The sequence below is a fragment of the Carettochelys insculpta genome, chromosome 10 (assembly GCF_033958435.1).
Source record: "Carettochelys insculpta isolate YL-2023 chromosome 10, ASM3395843v1, whole genome shotgun sequence".
Lineage (NCBI taxonomy): Eukaryota > Metazoa > Chordata > Testudines > Carettochelyidae > Carettochelys > Carettochelys insculpta.
In genome coordinates this window covers 26,089,712-26,106,771 of record NC_134146.1, presented here as the reverse complement: position 1 = coordinate 26,106,771, position 17,060 = coordinate 26,089,712, and the positions used below count along the sequence as shown (strand labels likewise).

The window sequence follows — 17,060 nt, the reverse complement described above, 5'->3', positions numbered from 1 at the left end:
TCCGGCGCTGGTTACTGGGACTGGCTTGAGCTGTCCCTCCTTAGCTTGTTTGTTTTTTTTTTTTTTTTTTGCAAAATAACAACCGGTTACTTATGGTATCCTAAGAACTGAAAAACTTTAAAGAGAAAAACAAATAAAGTCGTTGAATACGCTATGTGGCTTTAGCCTAGTCGGATTCCGTCTGCAGCCGACGGCGGTTGAGAGGAACTGGCGGGGACCGGATCGCGCACATGGCCAGGAGCGCGCCAGGGAGCGGCGCGTACCGGCGCATGCGCGGTCCGGCAGAAACTGCTTGGAAGATCCGATCTGCGGCGCCGGCCAAGCCGTCACCTATGGTGGAGCACCCACGGGGACACTCGAAGAAGAATAGTTAGATTCTGTTCACTATCACGGACAGCAAGAAGGAACTTTGAGTGGGAGCTGTGCCCCTTTACACTGCACCATGCAGGTGCCAGAGCTTTTTCCCTTATGGCTACTGTTGAGGGACAAGCTACCAGCACAAATACATAATGGGAAATGGACATGAGCAAGCACTCCAAGTAGTATTTTTATTTAAATGAACTGTCTCCCCATTCCTTCTCGGGTGACCAGATAGCAAGTGAAAGAAATCAGGACAATTTTTTTCCAGGGGTGAGTGTGTAGTTGCATATATTAGACAAAGCCCCTAATATTGAGATGGTCATATCAATATCAGGACATCTGGTCACCCTAAGTCCCTCAAACACTCTATCTGTAACACATAAGCACCACTGGGCACAGGGTCTATCTCAAGGTTAAGGGGAAATGTTTTTGTGCAAGTTCCTTGTTAAATCATTTGCAGCACCTCACTGATCTCCAGTCAGGAGGGATTTAGTGATGGCATTACCTGTGCAACTGGTCCTAGGACGACACTTGCTAGCTACTGCAGCTCCTCTCATTCACTGTGCTAAAACAAACCTTTCAGGAGAGGTAGCATGGAAGAGAAATTCCTTTTATGGGGTAGTTACTATGGCTTTGACTCCCTTTAAACAAAGTGACTGATGACTGACATATAAAGAAAAGTAGAACTGTAGTGTGGAGGGCACTTCCAGTCTTACTGTGAAGTGAATGACATAAGGTTTGATGATGAGTATCATCTGATTAGATAGTACCTGAAACTTTGTTTCTTTAAATAAGCATACAAGGCCCTACTCATTTCAACTGGCCACTGTCCTGTAATTTCTTTTGTTTTGCTGAAGGAAAAAAGGTTAAGGAAAAATACCTACCATAAATATGACAATGAGTATAAGGCAGATTCCCACTATAATTAGGAATGGAATTAAGTAGTATTCCAAAGGAAGACTGAACTCTGGAATCAACACAATATGGCCACTGTGGGGAAAAGGGAAACAATTTTAAAATGAATTAAACTTTAAAAACAGCGAAGCTTACAACAGAAATTCAAAAGCGCAGAGTCATCAAAATAAAATGTGCATCTCTGGGGCAAACAAAAGGATTGTCTACAATACAAAAATATCCAGCGACTGTTTGAAAAAGGTCAACAAACAGTCAGCATAACACTAATTAAACAAATAGGTAAAACTGCAATCACTAGAATTAGCCTACTTATCAGGGTGAAGCCCTGGCCTCAGTAAAGTCAATTGGAATGTTGCCACTAATTTAAATGGAGCCAGGGTTTTATCCCTGGTGTGCATTCCAATTCACCAAGCAGACATTGAGCTGAAAATAGGCTATGTGTTTACCCATTTTCGAATGAATCAGTTTTAAATGGTCATTCTCTTCTCACTGGTTAAGTGCAATAAACATGTTAAGCATAATAAGCAGCAATCCCAACTTCACAATGGCCGAGTCTACACTAGCCAAAAACTTCAAAATGGCCATGCAAATGGCCATTTCAAAGTTTATAAATGAAGCGCTGAAATACATATTCAGTGCCTTATTAGCATGCGGGCAGCTGCGGCACTTCAAAATTGATGCGGCTCGCTGCCGTGCGGCTTGTCCAGACAGGGCTCCTTTTCGAAAGGATCCCGGCTACTTTGAAGTTGCCTTATTCCTATCTGCTCATAGGAATAAGGGGACTTCGAAGTAGCCAGGATCCTTTCGAAAAGGAGCCCTGTCTGGACGAGCCACGCGGCAGCGAGCCACATCAATTTCGAAGTGCCGCGGCCGCCCGCATTCTAATGAGGTGCTGAATATGTATTTCAGTGCTTCATTCGTAAACTTTGAAATGGCCATTTGCATGGCCACTTCGAAGTTTTTGGCTAGTGTAGACATAGCCAATGTGGGCATGATCCAAAAGACCACTGAAATCAGTGGAAAGCTCCCATTGATATCAATGGGTTTTTGATTAAGCTATATATGACTGTGTGCTGTAGTGTAACTTTTTAAGTACTGATGATTTAGACATATAAGATAATGATATGTGTATGAGACCACACTTGCCATCTGAAAATCAGGACCTTTAAGGTGTCTCAATAGGGACAACCAGAAATTGAGAACTCTCCAAGTCACTAGCCATTTTTAAAAGTATAACCCTAAATTTTTATGCCTGTTATAAGGAAAGGAAGTGAGAGAGAAATTTTTGCTGCTTCAGGAAAATAAGGTGCTTTGTAAGTTGCTGATTAAAAATAGTGATGTGTATAATATTTTTATTTTAAAACCTGCTGCTTATTAATTTTATTGCATGACCGCTGACTGAGTCTTGTATTCTGCACACCCATCATTTTTTTAATGGACGTCTAGCATATACCCCCCTCAGCTGTCTCCGTTCTAAATTGAATAGTCCCAGTCTTTTTTACTGTTTCTCCATATGGAACATATTCAAAATGCCTAATAGTTTCCATTACCCTTTTTTGCACTTTTTCCAATGTTGAAAAATCTTTCTTGAGATGAGGTGATCAGAATTGCACATGTTGTTCAAGGTGTGGGCATACCGTGCATTTAAACTCTTTCATATCCGGCAGATCCAGGACCAAGATGTTGCCAAATATGAAAATATTGTAGATAACAGAGAGGGATCGCCTGCCACCAGTTTTCTGACAGTGGGGATGGAGCACAGCAGCGCTGCCCTTCCTGAAGCACTCGGCAGCCCAGTCTTCCCGTACAGCCCACTCTGCACTTCCCCCTTGGTGCTCAGCTCTTCAGGCCCCAGTCCGTGCTGCTGTGCTAGGCGGGGGGTGGCAGGGAGGGCGCTGGAGGTTCCCTGTGCTCTGGCCACCTGTCCCACTGCACTTCCTCCCTGGGGTCAGCAGCCCCCAGTGACTCAGGCCCCGTCCCATGCTGCTTTCTCGGGGGTGGGGCTGGCATGAGGTGGAAGGACACTCTTCCCTTTGCCCCCCACACCTCACCCCACCTGCAGCAGTTGCCTACCAGCCCTGGAGCCTCCTCATCCCAGGCCCAGGGATGGATGGGGAGCAGTGGATGCAGCAGCTTCATCTTCCCAGCCGCATTCCAGCACCACTACCTTCTTAAGAAGGAGAAGGGAAATCAATGGCTCAGGGCAGGAAGGGATCCCTTTGCTGCTTGCGAGCAGCACAGCTTCCTAGAAGAGGAAACCTAGCTGCCCGGATAGTGCCTGGTGGCAGTGCCAGTTATTTGAGAGCACTGGTTGATTGAATATGGTTAAGAGAGAGTTTACTGTACTACACAATACCGTCTGTCTGATTATCCATCCTTTTCCTAAAGATTTCTAACCTTCTCTTAGGCTTTTGGCTGCTGCTGCCCATTGAGCAGATGTTTTCAGAGAACTTTTCATAGTGACGCTAAATTATCTTTGAGTGGTAACAACTAATTTAGACCACATCATTTTTGTACGTAAAGTCAGGATTATGTTTTTCAATGTATATCAATTTACATTAACACTGGATTTCATCCAGCATTTTCTTGCCCACTCATGCAATTTCACAAAATCCCTTTGCAACTCTTTGCTGTCAGCTTCAGACTTAACTATTTCAAGTAATTTTGTATTACAGGTTTAATCTCTTTCATCCAGCAACATACAACATGCAAGGTAGATTGATGCTAGCCTTCTGCCAGAGATGGTGTGCATGGCTCAGCCTGGGGCCCGCCTGCTATGGGAGCCATCTGACTCTTGACCAAATCTTCAAAACAGCTGACAGGCCATAGCTTACTGGGTCAGACACTCATTTGTGGTTTGTTGCCTTGGTTGTTTCTGACGTTGTCTGTTATTGTAGTGTCTGTTGCTGAATGGAGAAGGTTTGTACTTGTAACTAAATTGTTTTGTTTACGTTTTTCAGCAACCATTTGGACACCTAAGGTACGTAAGGTAACCCATGAATATTTGGGGGAGTGAAACACCTCGTTAATGCTTGCAGCAAAGAGTCAAAACATTTCAAAGGGAAGATTCTCAACTGTGGTTTGGACATCCTTAGGAAAACTGGACAGTTGTAGCCAGGACATGACTTGCCACATGACCACTGCTGATGCTAGGGACCTGGTGGCATTATCTGCTGCATCCAAGCTGATTGTAAAGCTGTCCTTGAAGTGAGTGAGCCCTCTCCCATGAGGGCTTTATATTGATCTCTTTTGTTATCTGGGACTGTTTCAATACAGGTGTGAAGTTGGTCAAAGAAATGGTGTGTATGTTTTGCAAGTAGTGCCACATACCTGGCAATATGAAACTGTAGGCTGGCTGATGAGTATGCATTTTTCCCCATTGCATCCAGCCTTTTCCACTCTTCTGTCTACCTCTCTGATTCACAGCCTCCACTATCAATGGATTAGAGGGTGGATGGGAGAAGAGGAACTCAGCACCCTTTGAGGCCACATAGTAGTTTCAGTCTAACCTCTGATGTGGGTGGAATGGAGACTGGAGTGCTCCAGAGAAGCCTGGCTAGAGCTAGAAGGGCTTCATTAACTGGCATTGCCACTCTGTTCTGGTGGACAAAAGCGGAGGACGATAAGGGAGAAAACTGTGATGGAGGCAGAGGATTCAATTGGTCATCTCCCCTAGTGTAAGACCCATAGTCCTTGGCCGCTGAAAGCTCTGACTTATCCAGTGACTGAATACTTGGGGTCTGGGGTCTGCGCATAGGTAGAGGTTGAGGCTGGGGAATGGGGTGGTGTCAAAAAGCCACCCATGGATCCCAATAAGGTCAGCTGGGTGGCATGGGTGGGGGCACCCACTGCTGTTGCCACTGTTTTAATTGTACTGGCTTGGATGAAGATTTCCCCACTGTTTTCTGAGGAGAAATTTCATAGTCTGACTCAGAGGACTGAATTCCAAAGCTTCAGTGAGTGAATGTGAAAGCCTGGAGCCATGTAAAGAGTCTTCACTAAGTGGTGGGGGGGAGGGGCATGTGCCTGGTACTGAGGTGACAGAGGGCTCCCGTGTGTTGATATTCTGTGGCATAAACGGCAGAGGGAGCATCAGCACCAGGGCCCCCTGGTACTGAGGTGACAGAGGGCACCCTGTAGGGATATACTGCAGCATGCAAGGGGGAGGGGCCATAGGTACTGGGGCTCCCTGTGCTGCCAGTACTGAGAGGCTAGAAGTGGCTGTAGCCATGCTAAGCACTTTCACACAGTTTGCCAGTCAGCCTTATCAGCTGCTGGCACCAGTGTACTGTTTGCAGAAGCTGGCTTTGCTTTTTCTTTGCCGGCTTGCTTTGCGGTACCAGGATGGTGGCTGTATCAAAGAGCCGCACTGTCTCGCGTGAAGAGGGGCAGGACCTCTCCTTTTGTCATCTTTTTGGCGAAGCACTCGAGGCTGCCCCCGTAACCAGAGAGAAGGCGGCAGCACAGTGCTTGGAGCTGGTCATTTTCACAGCTGGGGAGACAGACCCTGAGGTGGTGTGAGACATCTTCTTACCTCCAGGGGATTTCCCCTTATCTTTAGGGCCTGTCACAGTCAAAGCCCTGTCAGAGATCTCAACCCCCTGTGGGGGGAGACGCTGCCCCCCATTGGTGCAAGAGCCTGCTCCCATCTGCCAGATTCAGAGCTGTTGCTGCCTTGCTCTCCTGGACATTAAGTCAGTTTTCGACAGTGCAGGCAGCTTTCTGTGTTGTGGTGCTGACCAAGACACTGTATGCAGAGAGAGTGGCCGTCAGAAATTTAAATGGAGAGGTCACAAGCCCAGCATTTTTCCAAAACTAGATGAGCTGGGCATGAGCGAAACTGACTAGATTCACTGTGCTATGGAGCAGAGCTGCTGAAAAGTGGCTAGAGCTGTTTGGGAAAAAACACCTCTGGAGCATTCCCTCATTGTCTGCTTGTTCCTTAAGATAATTGTTTTGCCTTTGATTTCTTTTCTATTTATTTATTTTCAGGTGACTGAGGGAAGGACAGTTGCTTGTGACTGAAGCCAGTGGCGATCAGAGAAGAACTGAGGGACCAGCTACCAGTACATGTGCAGTAAGTGTCACAGGCATTTCATGCCTGTGCCTTGCGTGTGTAGGCAGCTGGGGAGGGGGACACTGCTACACACAAGTCTTCAGCCCATGGGTGCAGCAGTGCTGATGCACCTAAAGGTGGAGCACCCATGGAGACCCTCGAAGAAGAACTAGAAGCTTTGCTGAGTCCAAATTTGGAAATGGAATGGGGAGGTAAGGCCTTCCTGAACTTTAAGGCTGCTTTTTTCCTGTGAATTTCTTAAAGGAAGGCAGGCATGGGATGTGACCTATTTTGTTTGTATTTTGTTTTCCCCTTTGTTGGACCCTTTACAATTTTATGTATAACTGTTTGCTGTCCTGGGAAATATTTTGCTGTTATTTACAATTACGTCAATTTACTGAAGACCATGAGCCTGCACAGTTAAAATAACACAATTTGGTCACAATATCCCTCATACTGATGAAGAGCAGATCAGAACTTAGCCTGACTGTCATATCCCATCCTGAATTTGCAGAATTGGAAAGTAGGAAAAATCTTTACATACATGTACAGAGCATGCTTGATCCATAAATAACTCAGGGACAGCAAACACAGAACCCCAAATGCAATTTTTAGTCACATTTCAAAGGTAAACCATGGTTAAATGACTCAATAAAGAAACAAATAGCTTGTAACTTTCATATACCTGTCACTGGACTATGTTGCCTTCCAAGCTAGTAAAAAATTCCTGGGGCTGTCGAAAGGTTTGCAAACCTTAGTAATTATCTTGCCAAATTTTGGAGGCAAGCTTTGCCTGTATTCATTACGGCCACATTCATTCAGGCATCTTTCTGTAGCATAACAGCAAAGCTACGTAAGTATGATCAGAGAGAACCTATATTTCAGCTATTTTGTTCAATACTCAGTGAGTGCAAAGACTTGTTTGCCCTTCCCATGAATGTCTTGGAATAACATACAGCCATAAAACAACCCCTGATGTGAAACAACAACAACATAGCTCATGTGTACTGCTCAATCACATTGTAAAAGGACTCAAATTGTAGAGTTAATCCCCACACTCTGAACAGTTCATGTATAGAATTACTGTCATATTGCTTCATTTTGTGAGTTGCAGCCTCCAAGAACTGGCAAAGCCAATATCTTAAATTTGTTTGCCATTCCATTTGCTTATATTCTCATGAGCAGGGCAGACAGTTTCCTCTGAGTTTATTACTAAAGTAGCTAGAAGAGCTTAGCTAGACCCCAGGATTTGTCTACACTAAGCTTGGGATCAATCCGCCTACAACTGATCCACTGAAGCCTTTCCATTAACTTCAGTTTGACCAGGACTGTCTTGATCTTCAGTAAAGGTAAAACAGAGGTGACAACTTAGTCCAAGGAATTTTATGGCATATTAGGCTACATAAATAAAAAGATAAATAATTACTTACCCCTTCTCATAAGTGAATTCATCTTTCAGGGAATTAGCTGATGTCTCACCAATAAAGACAGATGGAATATCAATTTTCTTTAAAATTTCAACTGTTAATAAAATGAACAAAAGACTAACACTGACATACCAAATTCAGTCTCTATGGGCACACCATTAGTTAAGACTGTCTTACAAAGAGCCATGAAGACATCAAAACACAATCAGTGTGTGGAGAACTCTTCTAAGACTGACTGTGTGTACAATATCTTATCAACATACTCTATTGGCTGAAGTGTCTATCTAAAACTGATAGTAGCACACCATATCTTAGAGTTACTGCCTGTGCAAACATAAACCAATAATTCTTCAAAAATATTTAAGATGACACGGAATCCTTTGATAACTTCATTAGTAATGCTCTGGTTGAAGTATGGCCAAACCCAAGCTGGTATAAATTGGCATAGCTTCACTGACTTCAAGGAGCTGCACTAATTTATACCAGCTGAGAATCTGCTCCTTTCTGTTCCATGCATTTTCATAGAGATGGAGGCAATGGATATGATTTTAGTCTGGAAAAAGTCCAAAATAGCAAGGAAGGAATGAGCGAGCCCTACCTCATTACTTATGTTTCATGTGAAATAAATTAAAGGAAAACAACGGTTTTCCCTCAGCACAGACTGCAATTGCAAGGACTTGCAACCTTTCTCTTGACCGCAGGTGGGGAACTCTCAGCATTCTTTTTTAAGTAAAAGAAGAAACAAAAATATATATGCTCTGCTAACTTACACTGATTCATCTCAAAGGTGCTTCATATTACTTCAGAAAGCATATAAATGTTGGTCTTTCGTTAATATTATATTATACATTTTGGAATGGAAATGATTTCCACAGACAGATTTTAACTGTGTAATAGTCTTCTTACACACTTTGAGGTGTCACTCGTGCACCAGAAATAGAAATAGCTTTTTAGAGTGCTACTAACTCAAGAAATCCATATAATATAGTTATATTTTATGCATGTCAAAGTATTTTACACACAGGACCAACTCATCAAGTGTGTTCAATTCCACTGAATTCAAAGATTACTCCAGTCCTGTGCCTGGAGCCACTCAAGTAAATGCGTAAAGGCATTTATTCAGAGAGGTTCAAAACGTAGGGCAGCTAACAAGGCAGGCTTCATTTATGTATTAATTAGAGCTGTGTGATCTGGCTGGACTGCCCCCTAGCGCTCCTGAGGAACATCTTATTTGGTTTCATTTCATGTAGGTTTGCACCTGTGACTTTAAATTTCAAGGCTGAATGAACCCTAAGTTCCAGTGCATTTGGTTGACATTAAAGTGTTCAGGTTTCCCAAATAAACTATGTAGAACCATTATATTCAGATTCCAGTGCAAAAAAACATAGTAGCCAATAGTCACTTGAATCTGTTTCAAAGATTTTTTTGAAAAAATGTCTTGCATTCTGAGTTTATAGCTAAACTTCAAACCAAGAAAGTATCACATGCTTGGGGATTTCACTGAGAGAACACTTCCTACATCTTCCCCACAATTTCATGTTTTGTCTGTTGAAAGTGAATTTCTCAGCTCACTGAAAGGTCTCTTTATCTGGAAATAGTGTTTGTTTGGAGTTGTTTCTGTTCCATACTAAATCAGCTAACAGAAAAGGATCAAAATAACACAGAAAATTAACAGCACTGAAGACAGAATATTTTGGATCTACACAAAATATGCAATGATAAGAATACCTGGCAACAATGGGATTATATGGAAGTGTGCTACTTCAGAGACAGAGAGTATTTTAAACCATCAGCAGTAAATCACATGAATGGTTTCTCATGAAACAAGGAAATATGTATAACAAGAGGAAGCCAACACCTCATCCACCCTGTAAAGATGTTCTCAACTTACTACTTAATGAATGTACCATATCAAAACAGCAAGTACTAAAGTCACACCACTTTCATTCTATGTTCTGGGAACACCTTCAATTTTTACCTGAATAAATGTATGCACATGTTTAATCCTCTGGGTTTATTTAGGTGAACAGGCAGCAGTGTACAGACAATGGGCATAGAAGATTCCCCACCCAAAAATCACAATGTTTTGGATCCTCATCACATGGAGCAAAAGTAAATATTTTTGCTGTATTCCTACTTCAGTAACAAAAAAAGAGAACGGACAAAATTTATTGTCAGCTACTGTCAGCTATTTATTGAGCCATTTATACTCTTCTTGCTCAAAATTTAACCACTTGACTTCCACGGAAAAGCTGAACCAAATTTTGGCTAGGAAAATAGATAGAAAAATGCTGCACAGAACACAAACACCATTATGGTGCAAATATCTTATCTAAGGAGGTGCCTGCACAAACACACCAGCTTCTAACATTAAAACAAGAGGGGAACTCCTGATTATAGTAAATTGAAGTTAATGTCATCTATTACAGTGAATGGAATAACTTTCAAACAGGAGAGAAGTGATACCTGTACTTACTGTCGTTGGATCCCATGCTAATTAGGTCATCAGAATCAACATTGTGAACTATAGCTGCCTTGAATCCAGCTCTTTGTGCATTTAAAACCTGTAAGTCGTACACAGTATTTGTTATATTAATATCAGCCTCCTACAAAAAACAACATAGTCATTTACAACATTTCAAAGGACTCTAAAATAGGATGCTACTGTAGTTTTTTTCTAAAAAGTTATAAAAATAATTTCTATGCAGGCAGTTTTCACATTTATTTAAATTGTTCTAAAATCTTTCAACTTTCACATTAAAGAACCTCTCTCATATTGAAAATGAAGAGGGTAACTTATTTTGATTACCCTGTAACATGAAATGTACGTAATAATCTTTGTACCTTTAGATCATGCTTGGATCTCTTTAACTTGTCAGTTCATTATATCTCTAATGTGTTATAATAATACAGAATTATGAATATGGACCAGATTTCAAGGTGCAGTGCAAAGCAGCCACATTGCTAGCACACCCTGACCTAAGAGTCAGCATAGGTTGATATAACTAGATCAACTTGGTGCAAGATATTCTTCTATTGAATAGAGCAGTCATAGCAATTCAGACATCCTCTCTACAGTCAGTGTAAGGGGTATAGTCATGACAGTGTAGACCTGTGTAGCTACACTATGCTCCATTGGTATGTGGCTACCAAAGGGCACCTGGAATCTTTAAACTGTCCTACGGTATGCCATAGGACCAGCCAGAGACAGCAAAGGCCATCTGTAGACCCCTGTACAGAACTGCTCGGTGAACTCCTGGGCTGTACTTGAATGATGTCAGTCCAAAAGTCTAGTCTTGATGCTATTGTTATAAAACCTTTAGAATGGTGTATCACTTGGAGTGGATATGAATTTTTCTACTGAATCCAAGAGAAGCAATCTGTAGTTACTTGTAAGACCCTTTGTAGTCACTCTCCATGCTATCAATTGTCTCTCAATCACTATCAAGTGGCTAGTGCTCCCCTACAACTGGCCATGATGCTGTCTTCTACTGCCCTCTGCAGCAGCAGCAGCAGCAGGGCACAGCTGCAGGTCAGAGCCATCAGCAGGGTCCACAGCTAGAGCTGTAGCTCTTAGTGGTGGCAGCTGAGCTGCAAGCAGAGCAGAACCTGCAACAGCAGAGCTGGAACCAGTGCAGTGGGGCTGGCAGCTGGGTGGTTGCAGCAGGCAGCATCAAGGCTGGAGGCAGGGGGGCAGAAATCAGGGCAAAGGTGGTTTGGGGGCCAGTGGCAGGGGACCTTTCCTGGTCCAGCAAATCCCTTTGTTTGGGACCAGTCAGGTCCCAAGGGTGCCAGATATGGGACGTCCAACATGCAGCACCAAATACAGTTTGAAGCGGAAACTAAAAGACTCCCATACAGGAAAGAAGATTAAAGAATAAGAAAACATGCAAACCAACCCACACCTAAAATTAAAACAAGAAATGCTTTCAGGAAGACATGAAGAGTTCCGGAGCAATATGAATAAACATGGCATCAGAACTAGAACATTTCCTTGAAACATATGTCAAGACTAACCCACATGTGGAACTCAAAATCATATGCTATTTCTGATCACTTGGATATACAGAATAAGTCTATCAAAGGCACATCTTGCTCCAACGAATGTTAGTACAGATATTCCCTTTTACCTTAGTAGGATTGGAATTAGGCCCTGAATGTACAGTAATGTTATACAACATATGGTCCAATTCTGCCTCCTCTATTGACGTTAAACAGAATCTTACAACACAAGAAATTCTACTGAAATGAATTGAGTAAGCTACTAAAGGGTGAACCTCTCTAGTCTGTCACTTTCTGATCTGGCAACATCCGCAATCCAGCTTGATTTTCATTAGCTGGGTTTGGCCAAGTTTCCCATGATTCCATGAAGTTTGTTTGCAGCCACAAGTCCCGGCTCTCAGTGATCTGTGCTGTTACTTAGCTGTAGTTTAACCTAAATGTCTTCTCAGAGCCCAGTCAGGAGTGGAAGTGTTAGTAATGTTGCTAGAAAATACTGACTTCCCATGGTTTGGCAAATTCTCTCATTCGGCACTGGTCAGGTCTCCAGGGTGCCAGACTAGAGAGGCTCAACATGTAATTTAACTTGAGTACTGGTGCCAGAAAGTTAAAGTAGTATGGATTGGATAAATGGACGGTAAGGTGGATAGGAAGCTGGTTAGATCATCAGGCTCAATGGGCTGCGATCAATGGCTCTATGTTTGGTTGGTGATGGGTATCAAGTGGAGTTCCCCAAGGGTTGGTCCTGGAGCCAGTTTTGTTCAATGTCATCACTGACCTCGCTGAGGAGATGAATTGCACCCTCAGCAAGTTTGTGGATGACACTAAGCTAGGAGGAGAGGTAGATATGCTGGAAGGTAGGGATTAGGTCCAGAGTGACCTAGACAAATTGCAGGACTGAGCTGAAAGAAATCTGATGAGATTTAACAAGGAGAAGTGCAGAATCCTGCGCTGAGGACATAAGAATCCCAAATATTGCTACAGGTTGGGGACTTACTGACTAAGCAGTAGTTCTGCAGAAAAGGACCTTGGCATTACCATGGATGAGAAAATGGACAGGAGTCAACAGTGTGTGCCTGTAGCCAAGGCGGCGAACAGCGTATTGGGCTGCACTAGTAGGACTATTTCCAACAGATCTAGGGAAGTGATTATTCCCCTTTATTTTACTCTGGTGAGGCCACATCTGAACATGGTGTCCAATTCTGGGGGCTCCCCTCCATTGCAAAAACGATGTGGAAGCATTGGAGAGAGTCCAGCAGAGGGCAACAAAAATGATTAGGAGGCCTAGGTTTATTTAGTCTACAGGAGAGTGAAGGGGGATTTGATAGTAGACTTCAGTTACCTGAATGAGGATTAAAAAGAGGATGGAGACTGAGACTGTTTTCAGTGGTGACAGGAGACAGAACAAAGAGCAATGGTCTCAAGTTGAAGTGGGAAAAGTCTGAGTTGAATATTAGGAAAAACTATTTCACCAGGAGAGTGGTGAAGCATTGGAATATATTACCTAGAAAGGTGGTGGAATCTCCATCCCTAGAGGGTTGTAAGTCCCATCTTGACAAAGTCCTGACTACGGTTATTTAGTTAGGATTGGTCCTGCTTGAGCAGGGGGTTGGACTTGATGACCTCCTGAGGTCTCTTCCAGCCCTATGATTCTATGGACAAGAGTGCAGTAGGGCCAGTGGCAGCGAGTAGGGCCAATGACTGGGAGGGGAGGGAGCCAGGCAGCCAGTGGAGAGCCCAGAGGGTGGCAGCAGAGGGGCCAGCACTGACCTTCCATTGTCTGGCAAAATCTCTGGTTTGGGACCAGTCAGTCCCAAGGGTGATGGAGGACCAGGGAGGTTCAACCTCTATTTACAAGATTCAGGAAAAACTCAATCTAGTTGGAAGAGAAAAAAGTTTGAACTAAACTAAGATTCAGTCACCAAAACGAAAAGAAAAAGGCTATTCTTTCACGGAACTGAGAGAGCTGACCCTTCATCCCACTATTTTTCTACCTCTTTTCCCCCGCTGTCATTTAGGCTGTTATTTCTCCATCACATGTTGGCTTTAGCACACATACTATATTGCTTTGCCTTTTTCTTTACTCAGTATATATTAATATAACTACCGATAAAACACTCATCTGATTTCCACTTCACAAATGGTTCTTTTCTAATCTCCACATGCCAGCATTCCTCCTTCTACAGAATTTACATTATGACATAAATACAGACTGCTCTCATAGTTGTGGTTTAATTATGTTTAGGTTGACCAGATGTCATGGTTGAAAAACTGGAGTGTGGAGGGAAGGAATAATAGGCACTTATGTAAGACAAAGCCCTGAATATCGGGACTCTCACTACAAAATCGGGACATCTGGTCACCCTAATTATGTCCCATTGTATCTTCCCCCACAGATGAACGTATCAAACCATATTACACCAGTACTAAAGATTCTCAGGCAAAGCCTTAAAAAGCCTATTTTCTCTTCACTGAAGAATGCTTATATCTAAAATAGGCAAAGAATTGCATTCTTTAAATATCAAAGACAAAAAATTACAGTATTTGAAGCTCGTGTAAACAGACAATGTAGTATGCATAAAATCAAGCTAGTCTTTGTGGTATGTAATATGCCCTCAGTGTTAGAACAGCTGCTAATATATCAAACTGAAATGAAATCACAAAAGTATTTAGAGATGTTACTCAGATCAGTTAATATTCCGGGGAGCTGATGTGTGCCACTGAAGTCATGTTTGTTTCAAACCCGAGAGGATGAAGCTTGGCTTCTATAACCGAGAGAAGATATTACAAAAGTAGTGGATGAATTCAAATGAAAGGGCTCTCAAACCAGCGAAAGTAATAAAAATCATCTCCATCAAATACCAGAACAAATAGATATGAGCAAAATGATAGTTAAAAACTAAGAAATTACAAGCAAATTTTACAGCTAAATTATACCTACAGGTTGTTAATATTTCCTATAACATTAACTTATTCTAAAATAACATCACGTAAAAATCAGACAATGAAATTGGGTTTCAGTGCTGAAGGATGTGAAATATGCATTAAGCAACTACGCAGTGTGCTTGGTTGTTGCATGAAAATCTAGAAGGGGAACCATATCAAAATATTCATATTGGGCCTGATCCAAAGTGTACTGAAATCAGTGGGAGTCTCATCTGATCTCGATGACCTTTGAATCAGGCTCACTCTCTGTCAGAAAGTTAGAGCTGGTGAGGTAGGTTGACCACATTGTCCAATGGCAATTAGAGGACACCAGCCTCCAGTGCTGCAGGGCTGCTCTCCCATGTCAGGGCTCCTCAGCGAGGGGGGGCTGCTGCCCCACCATGAGGCACTGGGGATAGACGCTGCAGCCTCCCGACGAGAGAAAGCTGAGGATGGGGGCTCCACAACTTCTTGGCACCAGAGTTCGTGATAGTGAGAGCTGCTGCACCAGGAAACAGGGCAGTCACCTCGCGGAGGGAATTTCCCGCAGCAGGAGCTGCCTTCCTGAAGCATGGGATGCTGGAGAATGAGGCAGCCATCCCGTGGAGGGGTTCCCTGGCACTGGGAGCTGCCTCCCCTAGGTGTGGGGTGCCAGGGAATGAGGCAGCTACCCTGTGCTGCTGGAAGCAGGGGCTGCTCCCATGGGGTGCTGGGGAATGGGGCAGCTGCCCCACAGAGGAGCTCTCTTGTATCAGGAGCTGCTGCCCCAAGGTGCAGGGCACCAGGGAACAGGGCAGCTGACCTGTGGAGGAGCTTTCTGGCAGTGTGGGCTGCTGCCCCAAGGCATGATGCTCTGGGTAACTGGGCAGCTCCTCTGCAGTGGGGCTCCCTGGCAGCAGAGGTTGCCACCCCGCGACACAACATACCAGGAAACAGGAGCCTTGTAAAATATGGGACAAGTTGCCCATTTTCTTAAAACAGTCAGGACACTGAGAGACAGCTTAAATAAGGGATTGTCCCTGTAAAAACAGGATGGATGGTCACCCCCCATTGAAGCAGCTGTAAGGTGCCTTTTTAGCTTTCTTAATACTGTACAGAGAAGCTAACAAAAACTGTATTTCTGCAGAATGGTAGGAAGACAAAGGGGCTTATATTTTTTCCAGTAACTTCACCAAGTAAGTGCTTAGAAATACTGGATGCTTGGTGGAAGAAACTGCTTTAAGCAAATAAAAATGAGGTTGAGGTTGTCAGAGGCTGCTTCTGAAAAGGGCTGAGTACCCGCCAATATTCCTAAATCAATAGGAAGTGAGGGTGTTTCCCATTCCCCCAACTCTCTCTGACAAAATTTGTAGTATTTCTTAAATTTGTTTGCAAATCTGAGCCACCAGTTCTCAAATCCTACTCTGTCTGGATTACAGTACTGTCCTCTCTGGCATCAGAAGGAAATGCACAAATTAAAACAGTGGCCTAGAATTACTGCACTCCTTGAATTGGGCCAGGTCTACATTAGACATTCAAGTCGACTGTAGTTACACAATTCTAAGTAGGGAAACTGCGTAGCTAGAATTGACTTATCTACAATTGACTTACCTGACCATCAAAACTCTTCTGTTGACCTCCCTTACTGCTCATGATATTGAGGAGCACAGGGCTCGACTGCCAACCCCAGATAGTTCGATTTCACACATCCCTATTAGGCATGAAATCAAACTCTGGAAGATCAACCCCAACCTGAGGTGTCACTGTGAAGGCCAGGTAAATTGTATTTGTGAGAGTTCTATATTTCTGGTTGAGAAAGAGGTATACTGAACCCACGTCAGCAAAAGGATATTTCTGGAAAAGAACTGAGTGTTCTAATACATATTGTTTAAAAAAAAAAAAAAAGCCACTTATGTTACAGGACATAAATCTGAGAAGAATGTCTCCTAAAGGAGGTTAAATTCTAACAGCAATTATACCTGGGCAAACTTAAAATTAGGCCTCAGTTTGTTCCATGAATCTTAACTGCTTTAATTGAAACAGAAATCTGGCTTTTATTCCTTAATTTGGCCACTTTACCACCAAAGTCACAGTTACTTATCTGAACAGCACTTATACAATTCTTATTTAATTCTCTTATTTGATAATTACTGACTGTATTAACCCTCTCCCTAAAAGCTGTTCAATTTTCATAAGACTGTTCTTAGCAGGGCTAATAAAGAAGCCCAGCAACATGATGGTATCTAGTCTGGAATGTATAAAATGAGAACACAGCCACATTAGCAAAGATTAGAGAATTTATCGCTTTAAACCACCTATCACAGGGGTCAGCAACCAAAACAGCAAGAAGAGACATTTTTTCCAATTCAGTAAAAAACTCAGTAATTCAAGAGACACGA

The 17,060-nt window shown here is 43.0% G+C and overlaps 1 protein-coding gene and 1 long non-coding RNA gene across 3 annotated transcripts in view; one reads left to right on the top strand and one right to left on the bottom strand.

Annotated features, from left to right (window-relative positions):
* RNF13 (ring finger protein 13) overlaps nucleotides 1–17,060 on the bottom strand; it is a 102,655-nt gene that overhangs the window by 22,231 nt on the left and 63,364 nt on the right. Inside the window, exons 5-7 of the mRNA XM_075004101.1 lie at nucleotides 10,235–10,322; nucleotides 7,762–7,852; nucleotides 1,245–1,350 (exon numbers count right to left, since the gene is read on the bottom strand). Of these exons, the coding sequence (XP_074860202.1) occupies nucleotides 1,245–1,350; nucleotides 7,762–7,852; nucleotides 10,235–10,322 (285 nt within the window). The remainder of the gene's footprint in view (nucleotides 1–1,244; nucleotides 1,351–7,761; nucleotides 7,853–10,234; nucleotides 10,323–17,060) is intronic.
* LOC142018358 (uncharacterized) overlaps nucleotides 3,908–17,060 on the top strand; it is a 29,389-nt gene continuing 16,236 nt past the window's right edge. Inside the window, exons 1-4 of one of the 2 annotated variants that reach the window (XR_012646804.1) lie at nucleotides 3,908–4,130; nucleotides 4,236–4,255; nucleotides 4,371–4,482; nucleotides 6,268–6,352. This is a non-coding gene — a long non-coding RNA (uncharacterized LOC142018358). Of the gene's footprint in view, nucleotides 4,483–6,267; nucleotides 6,353–17,060 lie in introns of both variants that reach the window. The other variant, XR_012646803.1, reaches the window with a different exon arrangement.